Consider the following 13981-nt stretch of genomic DNA (forward strand, 5'->3'; position numbering starts at 1 on the left):
GAGTAATACAGCCTTTCATGAACCAAAAAAAAAAGGCAGAATGAAAAAAAAATATATGACAAAATGAATGGTGTCGATTCATGGTCTTAGTGAATGGAAAAGGTGTACTCAGATAAATTCGTTTATAGACAGTCCAATGAAATTTTGAAAATGACCAGACATATACGGATTGAATGGGAATGACATGTCTAAAATGGTGGACATGGGTCTTTCTACCCAGTAGATGCCTGGTTTCTAACAGCAAAACTGTAACTTTCCACTTCACACAGATTGTAACTGATCTATCACACCAGGTGTATTTCTTCCTTCCTTTGCAAATATTAAAAAAATTTTTTTGTCATGCTGAAGAAAACTGCTGAATCAGTTATACCTTCCTCAGAATCTCTAAATTCATGTAATTAAACTATCAGTAAGCCTGAATCTCCACTGAAACAGAAAACAAGACAAACTAACAATTATTAATTCATAATTCCCCCTTTCCTGCAGATCCATAGGACTCCTTAAAGACCTCACACTGTCCTTCCTAGTTATTAATACATAAAGCATTTTGAGTCAACTAAACCTTCATAGAAGGCTATAAAGATTTTGACAACACGTTACATGCAGTAGCAAGTTTGTTAGCGATGAGAGTTATCAATCTGAAACAGACAAATCTAATGGCTACTTAAAAGAAACAATGTTCTTGAGTCTGTGACCTCAAGTCCTGTGATGACTACAGGGAAGAAAAAAAAAGAAACAATGTTCTTGTACTAAAATGAATACAAGACAAGTCACTATCTCTGAATCCAGGACCGTATTTTAAGACTTTTGAAAAGTACCAACTCATGAGAAATTTCACAAAGACCCAAACTACACATTCATTATAAGTAAAGAACATGTTGTAGAAGAAAACAGTTTCAGAGAAAATGCAAAAACTGTATTTGAAATTTCAATTAAGAGCAAGACACTGCATGAAATAGACTTGAATTCAAATGACAGATTCACTGCTTCCTAGTCCTATGCTCCTGGGTAAACAATACACAGAAAACAATTAAATGACAGCTAAGGGTGTTACTTGACCTCTTAAGTTCGGCTTTAGCTGCTTTTTCCTCAAGTCTGGCTCCATAGTATTCTCAGCATTGTTCTGGTCTCATCTTTTAAAAAGAAGGTCCTCCTTCCACAAAGTACATTTTTGTACGATGTTCAATTTATAGGATTTGTTTTAAATAGCCTGTTTACTTCTGAATTCTAATTACACTAATTATATTATGTTCAGAGAATTTAAGATTATCTGTGAACAAGGACAAAGTCCATTTTTGTAAAAGAGTCTTGCTTTGTAAATTGACGTGCTTGGTGCTGAGGTCTGTATGTGTCATCAATTAGCTTACGTTTCTAAACCGGAGAATGTGAATTTCCTACTTATAATCTGCCGGTGTTCATCAGCATGATGTTTTAGTTAATGACAGTCACTCGTTAGAATCTCCCGCATGACTGGGGTGCCTGGGTGGCTCAGTAGTTACCTGCCTTCGGCTCAGGTCATGATCCCAGGGTCCTGGGATTGAGACCCACATCGGGCCCCTGGCTCACCAGGGAGCCTGGTTCTCCCTCTGCCTGCCAGCTTCCGCATGCACTCTCTGTCAAATAAATAAATCTTAAAACCTTTAAAAAAAATACTTAAAAACCTTAAAAAAAATCTCCCACATGACTGAGATCTACAAATTTTAACAACTGTGTCAAGTCTTTATTTCTATTTTAATCTTGAGACTATATTGTAAGGTATATACAAAGGTGTATGTTTGTGTGTCTGTGTATATATATACTATACAGTATACATTAATAACCACTATATCAACCACTATAACAACCCATGTAGTTTAACTTTTTATACCTATTACTTTTTTCTTCTTTGGCCTCAAATTAGTATTGTTCAAGTTGACTTCTAGTAGTTATATTTGCCCAGGATACCTTCACAGATCACTACCCTATCAAACTACCTATGTTTAATTTTAGCTATGTATGTTTTAACACACATAGATACATTTTATTCATTCTAAGGACACTCAAAATGCAAGTGGTGTCTACGTAGTCATGGAAATCAAACAGTCCTAATGCTCCCATCTGAGGACCGCTACCCTAGGGAAGCACTGACACGTGCACAGAGATATGTCGGAGGCTATCTTAAAATGCTGAAAGTTTTGGAGGAAAACATAAATGTCCAATGCAGAATGAACAAATGAACTACGTATATTGTACAACAATACTATTAAACATGCAAGTGACGAGTTCATCTCAAAAACTCACAATGAATGAGAGACATACAAGTTGGTATGTACATACTAACATATATATTATGATACCATTTGTGTCAAGCTTAAAAAAAAATACTAAATATAAAACACATGTGCATGGAAATACACAGACACATCTGTGGGAACAGATACGTAGTAAAGGCGTAAAATCCTTATGGCTAAGGCTTAACCCTGCTGGCTGAGTCAATTAAGCATCTGACTCTCTATTTCAGCTCAGGATCTCAGGGTCCCGAGATCTGGTGCCGGACTGGACCACACACAGAACCTGCTTAGTATCAATCCTCTCTCTTTCTCCCTTTGCCCTGACAGCAACCCCAAAGAAACCCAAACAAACCTTTACTGATAAGGACGAGCCTCAATTTCAAGAAAATGGTTAACTTGGAATAGCACAAAAGAAAAGTAGAAATTTGGGAGAGCCCAAAGAAGAGTGTCAATTACGGCTGCGGGAGGGGGGCAGGGTGTCAAAAGACTAAGATTCCAAAAACCTGGGCAGATGTACGTTATGTCTTTAGGTTTCAATATTTCACCTTTTTTTTTTTTTTTTTGGTCAGAGAGAGAGGGAGAGAGAGCAAGCACAGGCAGACAGAATGGCAGGCAGAGGCAGAGGGAGAAGCAGGCTCCCCGCCAAGCAAGGAGCCCGATGTGGGACTCGATTCCAGGACGCTGGGATCATGACCTGAGCCGAAGGCAGCTGCTTAACCAACTGAGCCACCCAGGCGTCCCATCAATATTTCACTTTAAAATAAAAGTATTTTAGAAATACATACAGCAATGCAAATAAATGATCTGCAAGCACACCTGACAATATGTCTCAGAAACTTTCGTTTAAAGCCTAGGGGTATCCAGCTGGATCATCCGGTGGAATAAGTTGATTCTGGAGTTGTGAGTTCAAGCCCCAAACTAGGTGTAAAGATTACTTTAAAAAAATAAACCAAGGGGCGCCTGGGTGACTCAGTGGGTTAAGCCGCTGCCTTCGGCTCAGGTCATGATCCCAGGTCCTGGGTTCGAGCCCCGCGTCGGGCTTTCTGCTCAGCGGGGAGCCTGCTTCCTCCTCTCTCTCTCTGCCTACTTGTGATTTCTCTCTGTCAAATAAATAAATAAAAATCTTTTAAAAAAAAATAAATAAAAAAATAAACCAAATAAATAAAAATATTTTTTGAAAAACCGAAGCCTAAAACAGTACATGCAAAAGGATTCCACTTACGTGAAACACAAAACCAGACAAAACTGAGGTAGGTTGCTACAGGTCAGGAGAAGGGTCACCACTGGAAGTGGTTGCCTAGAAAGGAGCCCAAGGGAAGGAGCTTCTAAGGACACTGGCACCTAATGGCAGCCCATCCGAAAGCACGAGGAAACACGGACCCAGGGTCAGCCAGAGATGTCAATGCTGTTTAGAACGACTAGAACAAGGAGACAGAAGTAGCAGTAGGGATAGCAGACTTAAAGGACTATGAACCAACCTTAACAGTTATAATAACTGAAATTATGCAAAGAGTATTCTCCAACCACAATAGAAAAAAAATGAGAATCAGTAACAGAAAAGACACCGAGGAGTCCACAAGTACGTGGAAATTAAAACTACATACTTCTTAAAAACAAAAAACAAACAAACAAACAAAACCAACTACACACTTCTGCTATGACCCAGGAATCACAATACTGGGTTATCTCCCCAAAACATACTAAAGCACTAATTCAAAGGGATCTATGCACCCCTATGTTCACTGTAGCATCACTTATGTTGGCCAAATTATGGAAGCATCCCAAGTGTCTATAGACAGATGAATGGAAAAAGAAAATGTGGAATATAGAGAGAATGGAATACTATTCAGCTATAAAAAGAATGAAATCCCGCCACTTGCAATGACATGGGCAGAGCTAGAATATTGTGCTAAGAAAAATAAGTCAGTCAGAGACAGACAGATACCCTATGATTTCACTCATACGTGGAACTTCAGAAACAAAACAAACGAGTAAAGAGGAAAAAATAACAGAAAGACAAAGGGAGAAACAGACTCATAACTACAGAAACACAAAGATGGTTACCAGAGGGAGGTGGCAGGGGGATGGGAGGAACAGGTGACAGGGATTTGGAGCACGCTTGGCAGCGACAAGCATTGGGTGTTGTATGAAAGTGCTGAATCATATATTGTAAACCTGAAACTAACACAATGCTGTATATTAACCACTAGAATTAAAATAAAAACTTACTTAAACTGTACATCTCTACAAAAGCACAGGACAAAGAAGAAATCAAAAGGAAAATCAAAAAATGTTTTGAATTGAATGAAAATAAATACAAATCAAACTTTGTGGGCTACTGAACTGAGGCTTAAGAGGGAAATTTATGGGATTAAATGCTTCTATTAGAAAAAATCGCAAATCAAGGATTTAATCTTCTGTCTTAAGAAACACAAAATAAAAACATTAAAATTAACACAAGAAAAAAGAAAGAAAGAAAGAAAGTGTAAAAGTCACTAAAAGTATAAGCTGGATCTCTAAGAGAAAAGAAAAATTAAGTAAAAGCTCTAGAGCCTGACCGATGGTTCTCCACTGCTAGTGACTGTGTCCCCACTCCACGGGGACTGATTATAACACAGAATTATTCCAGCTTTTATTTAAGATTTTATTTATTTATTTGACAGACAGAGATCACAAGTACGCAGAGAGGCAGCCTGATGTGGGGCTCAATCCCAGGACCCTGGGATCATAACCTGAGCCGAAGGCAGAGGCTTAACCCACTAAGCCACCCAGGCGCCCTAGAATTATGGCAGTTTTGATGGTCACAGTTAGGGAGATACTACTGGTATCTAGTGGGTAAAGGCCAGGAAAGCTACTACACCTTCTACAGCTCATAGCAAAACAGAGATAGCCGCAATAGTGAACTGTTTGATCAAAATGTCAATACTGACAAGCTTGAGAAACCCTGAGCCAGAGCAACCAAGAAAAACAGACACAAATCTAAAAAGACTGAAAATGAGAGGGGCATCACTACAGACCTTGAAATACTGAAATTAAAACAAAACAAAACAAAAAAAAAAAACGCTTAAGGCAAAGTAGACAGATTCCCTAAAAGACACAAACTGCTTAAGCTCAATCAAGGATACGTAGGGCTGTCTGTGTGGCTCAGTGGGTTAAAGCCTCTGCCTTTAGCTCAGGTTGTGATCCCATGGTCCTGTGATCGAGCCCCCCATGGGGCTCTCTGCTCAGCAGGGGGCCTGCTTCCCCATCCCCCCATCCTCTGTCTCTGCCTACTTGTGATCTCTCTGTCAAATAAATAAAATCTTTAAAAAAAAAATTTTTTTTTTTTTTTTAAAAGGAAGAAGAGGGGCGCCTGAGTGGCTCAGTGGGTTAAAGCCTCTGCCTTCGGCTCAGGTCATGATCTCAGGGTCCTGGGATTGAGCCCCACATCAGGCTCTCTGCTCAGCGGGGAGCCTGCTTCCTCCTCTCTCTGCCTGCCTCTCTGCCTACTTGTGATCTCTATCTGTCAAATAAATAAATAAAATCTTAAAAAAAAAAAAAAGGGAAGAAGAAATACATAATCTGAACAGCCCACAACTATTATAAGAAATTTAAAAATCAAAAAATAGACTGAGTTTTAAAACTTTCCATTATGGAAACCAAAAGGTCTAGGTGGCTTCACTGGCAAATTTCACCAAACACTAAAGAACAGAATAGTACCAAATCTACAAAAACACTGCTCCATTACATCACTTCCCAATTCATTCTACTGAGGCCAGTATTAACCAAAACCAAATACAAAGACATTTATAAGAAAAGAAGCTTTCTGACTCATATAGCTTAAAATCAATAATATATAGAAAGAATACATTATAGCCAAATAGGGTTTATTATCCCAGTAATGTGTGGCTGGTTTAACATTTGAAAATTAATATCAATTAATATCAATCACCATTTTAACAAGAGTAAACAAGAAAAACCCATATAATCATCTCTAGAGATATAGAAGACCTTTTTTTTTTTTTTTAAAGATTTTATTTATTTATTTGACAGAGACAGAGATCACAAGCAGGCAGAGAGGCAGGCGGTGGTGAGGGAGCAGTCTCCCCACTGAGCAGAGAGCCCGACGCGGGGCTCGATCCCAGGACCCTGAGATCACGACCTGAGCCCAAGGCAGAGGTTTAACACACTGAGCCACCCACGCGCCCAAGAAGACCTTTTTCTTTAAAAAGATTTTACTTATTTATTTATCAGAGAGCGCACACAAGCAAGGGGGACAGCAGGCAGAGCAGGCAGAGGGAGAAGTAGGCTCCCCGCCAAGCGAGGACAGTGAGGGATAATCACGACCTGAGCTGAAGGCAGACACTTAACCAACTGAGCCACCCAGGTGCCCCTAGAAAAGACCTTCTACAAATTCGACATCCAGTCACTACAAGCACAGACAAAAGAGAACTTCCTCAAACAGATAAAAGGCATCTACGAAAACCCCGAAAACCCCACGGCTATTCTACTTAAAGATCTGGTCTCTCTATTCCTGTCGGACACAAGACCAGAGGGTCCCAGAGAGCACAATTAACACAAGGAAAAGGAAGGAATGACACTGTCTACTTAGAAAGTCCCGAAGACTTTACCCACAAGTTGCTAGAACTGGTAAGTGAATTTTAACTGAGTCACAAGATACAAGGTCAGTACCTAAAAACTGGAGTTCTCTGGACTGGCCACAGTTGGAAGTGAAATGTACAAGAACAGTCCTATTTTCAGTAACAACAAAAAACATTAAATATTTAGATGTAAATCTTACAAAATGTGCACTACAGGAGCTCTCTGACAAAAACAAACCTCTGAAAATGGGAATCTAGGAAAAGCTGTAGAAAGCGTGTTCATGAACCAGAAGAAGGGGCATGAAAGGGAATTAGCCTGAATCGGCTGCACGGACTGACCACAATCTCTATCAGTATCCCCGCAGTTTTCTGAACAAATCACCAAGTTGATTTTTACAACTCATATGAAAAGATAAAGGAGCTAAACTAGACCAAATAATTTTGAGAAAGAACAACAATTCTGTAGGACTCCCACACTCTGATTTCAAGACTTAGTATACGCTATAGTACTCGACACATGTAGAAGTCGGTGAAAGGAGACACAGAGATCAACGGAACAGAATATTCAGAGCCACAAAGGTAATGCAATGAAAAGAACAGTCTTTCAACAAATGCTACTGGAAAATCTGGACAGCCATACACTCAAGTTGGAACCAAACATCCTCCACACCATACAAAAGTTAGGCCTAAACTGAAGACCTAAACGTAAAATTACACAATTTTTATAAAACTCAGAAGATACGCATTGTCTAGCTCTTACCTTCAACTGTACCTAAAGTACTACATTTCAAGCGAGCTCTCCCTCTACAAACATGTGATTTCCAACCCTCATTTTCCAGTTTTTTTTTTCCAGTGATTTCTTAAATCACTCAACCTACAGTCTCAAAAGGGGACAGGAAAGCTTCTATACTCGTGGCTGAGAATAACACAACTCTGAACAGACAGTACCAAAGATGAAAGCAGACCTTTTTATCATAAAAATAATCTGTGTTGAAAAAAAGACTATTTCAGTCAACAGTATTTATCAAATTTATGTCCATGTATTAGGAAGGTACCAACGGCTACTTTTATAAAGGCTAAATTTTTTCCAAAATTTTAACTGTTTAATTCAAACTCCACAGAACTGTCTCAACCTCTTAGCCATGTGATTACTAACATCACAAGAATAAAATGTGCAAAACTGACAAAAAAAATAATGAAATTCACTATTAAAGTTTAATATATGTGCATAGGTATTCACATGACTGCAAATCAGAATAAATTCATTCATAAAACTTTCACAATGCTCCAGAATTCATAAGAGTTTATCTTTTTAAATGAGCTACAAGTAGCAGGCAAATCACAAATCACAAGTAAAACGAGGTCTCTAAGACACTCACTAAAATGGCTTAAAAGAAGACGACTGACAGGACAAGTGTGGGCAAGGATGTGGAACAACTCAGAACTGCTCATACATTGCTGGTGGAAACGTAAAATAGTACAAGCACTGTGCAAAACACTTTGGTGGTTTCTTACAAAATTAAATACCTACCATATGTCCCAGCTATGCCATTTCTAGGAATCTACTCAAGAGAAATGAAGGCATATTTCCATACAACAATTTGCACACAAAAATTCAAAGCAACTTTGTTTTTAAGAGCCCCCCCCAAAGCAGAAACAACCAAAATATCAATATACAAAGAGATAAACAAACTGGTAGACAGACGAGCAATGGACTAATCCTCAGCAATAAAATGGCATTAGTTGCGGATGTATGTAACACTGCGGATGAATTTCAAAACAATTATGTGGAATGAAAGAAGTCACATCCCATCCCAAGAAAACAGTACATACTTTATAATGATTCCACCTACAGAAATTTCTTAAAAAATGGAAACTCATGTCGAACGACAGGAAGCAGATCAGTGGTTGGCTGGGGAGGGCGGTGAATTGCACAAAACACAAAGGAACTTGAGGGTTACGGAAGTGTCATTGTCCCAACTGCAGGACAGACAGATTTATGGGTATGTACAGATGACGACACTACTCAGCTTTTATACTTTAAATATCTTCAAGTATTTTATGTACCTCTAAAAATAAAACGGACTATAAATATAGAAAACATTCTTCTCAACTAAAAGCCAATGATGGGTAAGAGCAAACTGCATTATTAAGCCACAACCGCTATCAAGCGAGCAGAAAGATGTGGAACGAGGTGAGAAGTAACAGCCAAAAATGTATGGAAGTCTTACCTTTTGTAGACTTTTAAGATAATGACAATGGTTACACAGGTATTTTTTTATTGCACAAGAATATTCGAGGCTCAGAAGGCCTCTTGTGTCTTGCAAATAACACTAGAAACGAGAACTGAATTCTAAACGGTGCCCAACCTTTGCCTGCCTTTCCAGAACACCAACGGCTATTCTGCGCCCTGTGGACAGAGGACTTATTTCCCTGCCACAGTTTGGAAATCGAACTTACTCCAGGGATCAGTTATAAGCATGCATGCCAATCAAGAAACAATCCATAAAGCAGTATTCGATGAATTTAGGCAACTGGTAAATTTGAATTTTAACTGCCAACAACTTTTGGAAAGAAAAACGGTGTACACACGGTATTACCTTGAATGTTATATTGATAGTAATCAGGGTCCTCTGATTCCTCTTTTACTGTCACAGCTGCCATTTCCAGGGAAATACCTGTAAAAGGAAGTGAACGTACCTAATTACACTTTAGGGCATGCAGGTAGACAATGCAAGAAAATCTCTCCTGCCCAAATAATGCAGAGCAACGCGTACATAAAAACTCTGAAAGGACAAAAGTGTGCTAGGTTTAGCAAAGGGGCAAAAATCATCTAAAATCCAAACGGAACAAAGTTCTGTTACTAATTTTCTGAGATTATTTGCTGCAAACTTTTTTCTCGGACGTTCTTATCTCTGGATTTGAAGAAAATTAGTCACACTTCTCTTTTCACGCAACATGAAAATGCTTTTACAGGACCACCTGGCCGGCTCAGTTGGTAGAGCACACGACTCCTAATCTCATGTCATGAGTTCAAGTCCCACACTGCGTGCCGAAATTACTAAAGGAATTAGAAAGACTTTTACAAACTACTGAAAATCACGTGTAGGGGCACCTGGGTGACTCAGTCGGGCAAGCATCTGTCTTGCCTCAGGTCATGGTCTCTGAATCAGACTTGAAGCCCGCATCAGGCTCCATGCTGGGCACAGAACCTGCTTAAATTGGTCTCTCTTCCTCTCCCTCTGCCCCCCGCTGAAAGGTGGAAGGGAGTATTTGTAAACCTCAGTTGTAATGACTCAAGGCTCCTCAGTCAAGATGGCATAACTGTAAACCATTTTCAGAAGATACACGGATTTTTCTTCCCTCCTAATAAATCCCTTTATTAACAAGGGGACAAAATGTACCTTTCTGCCTAACGCTGTGCCTACGGTTAGGACAGATAATTGGACGTGGGCCTCTGTGACTAGAACAGAAGCACACACCGTCCAACTGCACACGCATGAAGGCTCACTGTGTGCGGCTCTCCGGCGCTCTGACCCTGTGCCGGCGCTACGCGACGTGAGCGGCAGGGAGAGAGTATCGCCAACTGGAAATAGCAAGGAAGAGCTAGCTTTCCATATCAAAGGACACTTATCCCTAAAGCAACAAGCAACTACCGACAGGAGACGGGTGTGCTCCCCGCGACGGTGGCAGAGAACAGTCTGGAACCCCTGAGATTCTGCGGGCTGTCCCTTTACCACAACGGTGCTCATCAGTAAACTTAAGAGAAAAATGAAAGCAGACAAAAAAGGCAAATCCACCGGGGATTTAGACACTTCCGGAATGAAGGTTCGCGAGGCCCCAAACAGGCGAACAACCTCACCAGCTAACGTCCTGATTGAAGGCAAAGGAAGTACAGCGTAATGGGCAATGAATTAAAGAAGGGATTAATTTTTGTGCTGTAGAAATGTGAACATGTGCCTATTTTCTTCCATGTTAGGAATGTGTCTTTCTGCAAATGCAACGTATTTGGGGATATAAACTGTTCTCCGTTCTACTGTGCATTATTATTTTACAAGTTTTGTTCGGCTTCCATTACCATGTAGCCTCTAGAAAAAAGAATATTCAAATAGATTGAGCTCACAGCTCACGAATGGACACAACTGGACGCTACTAGGTTTCCCAGAGACAGGCACGAAGCCTGTCGGGACCCTGGAAGCCCTCATTCTGGGGAGAGGCCAGAAACGACGGACTCTGTGCGAAAGAGAGCTGCATCCTGCCCGCAGAACAGCTGTTCTGTTCTCGGAAAGCCAAGTGTGTGGAGGAGGGTGTGGACGGAGCAGCCAGAGGGAGTAGCCAGTGTGGTCACGACGCTGTTGTCCCAGTTCCAGACACACCCCCAGACCCTGCTGGAGCCTGGACTGCAAACCAGTCTGGCTCCTTAGAAGAACTCCCAAGGGAGCACAACAGGGAGGAGGCTACAAGGCCAGAGCAGAAACCATGAACCGACAACGTCTTTTCGGCCTCTTGTCTGCATCTTGTCCCCGTCAGGGTCACAGACCCTTCCCACAGCAAATAGCAAACAGCAAGACCCAGTGGAAATTTTTCCACCGCCACCAGAACCAGTTTTAACACGTCCCCGTCCCTTCAGACACCAGCACCACCCAACAGTCTGCCACCTCAGAAGTCAGAATCAAAGTTCTAGGGGTGGCAGCCAATTCCCGGGGTTGTTCCGCATCTGGTACTTTATCATACTCCTCGTTACCAAGCTAGTGATGAAAACCGGCTCATCTTTACGGTGGATTTTCTCTACGGCTTCTTTCTCCTGACGGGACCATGACTGTTATACCCAAGACATATTAAAAAAAAAAAAAAAAGTAAAATGGAAATATCAAAAGAAATTGCAGGATAAATTGAGAATATGAAGACAACATGAGGGAGAACAAAGAAACCTTGGGGCGCCTGGGTGGCCCAGTCATTAAGCAGCTGCCTTCAGCTCAGGTCATGATCTCAGGGTCCTGGGATCGAGCCCCACATAGGCTCCCTGCTCAGCGGGAAGCCTGCTTCTCCCTCTGCCACTCCCCCTGCTTGTGTTCTGTCTCTCGCTGTCTGTCTGTCTCCCTCTCTGTGTGTCACATCAATAAATAAAATCCTTAAGAGAAAAAAAAAAAAAACCTCTGTGAGAGCAATTCTATTATATCCATACATAAAGATGGTTAAAGAATTCAATAAAACAGGACTTTTCTCAATTCAGCATGCTCATGTTTAGATAAAAACTATTCAGGAAATGACTATGTGAATAAAAGAGAAAACGATGTACAAAATGGTGATTCAGTTGCAATCAACCAAAAGCTAAACAGAAAACGGAGATCTCCTGTGGCATGAAAAAGAAAGGGAAAAACCTTCTGTAAAACAGTGTAATAGATTCAAATACTTCCTCCCAATGAAGATATTCAATGCTACCCTTCTCGCACATCTCCCAAAAAACCAGGACTTGGCCTATATGTAATATACACAGAAGTTCCCGTTCTCTCTCCCCAACACCCCTCTCTCACACAAGCACAATTAATACAGCCTCGCCTTGGGGCACCCGGGTGGCTTGGTCGGCTCAGTTCAGGATCTCAGGGTCATGGCATTGGGTCCCCAGTCGGGCTCCATGCTCAGCACGTAATCTGCTTGTCCCTCTCCTCTTTCGCTCTCAAATAAATTAAATCCTTAAAAAAATAAATAAATACAGCTTCCCTTTCCCCAACTACCTACCCCAATGCCAGTATTTGCCACCGGGCAAGGTAGGCAGCTACATCAGGGAGGCCCCGGGAAGCAGAGGAGGCTGGCAGAACGAGAAGGGGACTAAAAGGAGGGGCAGGGGACACCAAGGAAGGGCTTTAGGAGACTGAGCTAGATGAGGGGGCAAGCAGGAGTGGTGACAGCCCAGTAGGCAGGGTCAGAGCGGCCGTGAGGTAAGGAGGGGGGGGAGGAGCCATGGGTTAGACAACAGGACGGGGGTCACATGAAGTCAATATACTAAGAATGTCTGGCTGGCAGGATTCTCATTCTACCAGAAGGGAATTATACAAGAAAAGGAGGGGGGTAAACCCTTGGGATGTCGAAGATCTGGGCATGGAAAATATAAAATGTAAATGAATGCATGTATGCGTTCATGTGCATGGAAACACCCCCAGGCACACCACCGGTCCCCAAGCTTCGTTGCTTCAGAAGCAGAGACATCCCAGATGCAGTAAGCATGCCCAACACCAAGACCCTGTTGTCCTAACACCATTCGAAACGGAACCAGGGCTTCTCGGTATGGCAGGCACTAGAGCCAGACTACAGAAAGAGCGAGATGAACCCTGACCAACTTCTACTGAAACAAAGTAAAAAGTTCTTGGGGCTCCTGGGTGGCTCAGCTGGTTAAGTGTGTGCCTCTCGGCTCAGGTCATGGTCCTGGGGTGCTGAGACGGAGCCCCGCACTGCGTGCCCTGCTCAATGGGGAGTCTGCTTCTCCCATTCTTGCTCTGTCAAATAAATTAAAAAAAACAAAAAACAAAAAACTTAAAAAAATGTGACACTAAAATAAAAACTTGAAAGAATAATAAAAACCATACTCTTCGTCTATTTCCCATGGTAGGATTTCTGCAGCGAACGAACACTGCCTTGTAGACAGCAGCAGAATCACAGCCATCGCACTCCCAGGTGAATGGCAACCAGGAACTCCACTGACGGGAACTGCCGGTCAACTGCCATTTTATTAAAGCAGCAAAGGGTCAAAGAGCGTGTGCACCTCAAAATGTAAGAAAGGGGCGCCTGGCTGGCTCAGTTGGTTGGAACTCCCAACTCTGAATCTCAGGGTTCTAAGTTCAAGCCCCATGTGGGGTATAGAGATTCCTTATAAACAAAATGTTTAAAAACAAACAAATAAAAGGGCGCCTGAGTGGCTCAGTGGGTTAAAGCTTCTGCCTTCGACTCAGATCATGATGCCAGGGTCCTGGGATCGAGCCCTGCATCGGGCTCTCTGCTCAGCGGGAAGCCTGCTTCCTCCTCTCTCTCTGCCTGCCTCTCTGCCTACTTGTGATCTCTGTCAAGTAAATAAATCTTTTTAAAAATAAATGAATAAATAAAAATAAACAAATAAAATAAAATGGTAAGAATTAC

General features: G+C 41.5%; 1 protein-coding gene across 7 annotated transcripts in view; it reads right to left on the reverse strand.

The window, feature by feature from the left end:
• GTF2I (general transcription factor IIi) overlaps nt 1-13981 on the reverse strand; it is a 106162-nt gene that overhangs the window by 49427 nt on the left and 42754 nt on the right. For all 7 annotated transcript variants that reach the window (XM_047713140.1, XM_047713137.1, XM_047713139.1 and 4 more), the window contains exon 9: nt 9451-9528. In XM_047713140.1, the coding sequence (XP_047569096.1) occupies nt 9451-9528 (78 nt within the window). The remainder of the gene's footprint in view (nt 1-9450; nt 9529-13981) is intronic.

This window comes from Lutra lutra, chromosome 18, assembly GCF_902655055.1.
Source record: "Lutra lutra chromosome 18, mLutLut1.2, whole genome shotgun sequence".
Lineage (NCBI taxonomy): Eukaryota > Metazoa > Chordata > Mammalia > Carnivora > Mustelidae > Lutra > Lutra lutra.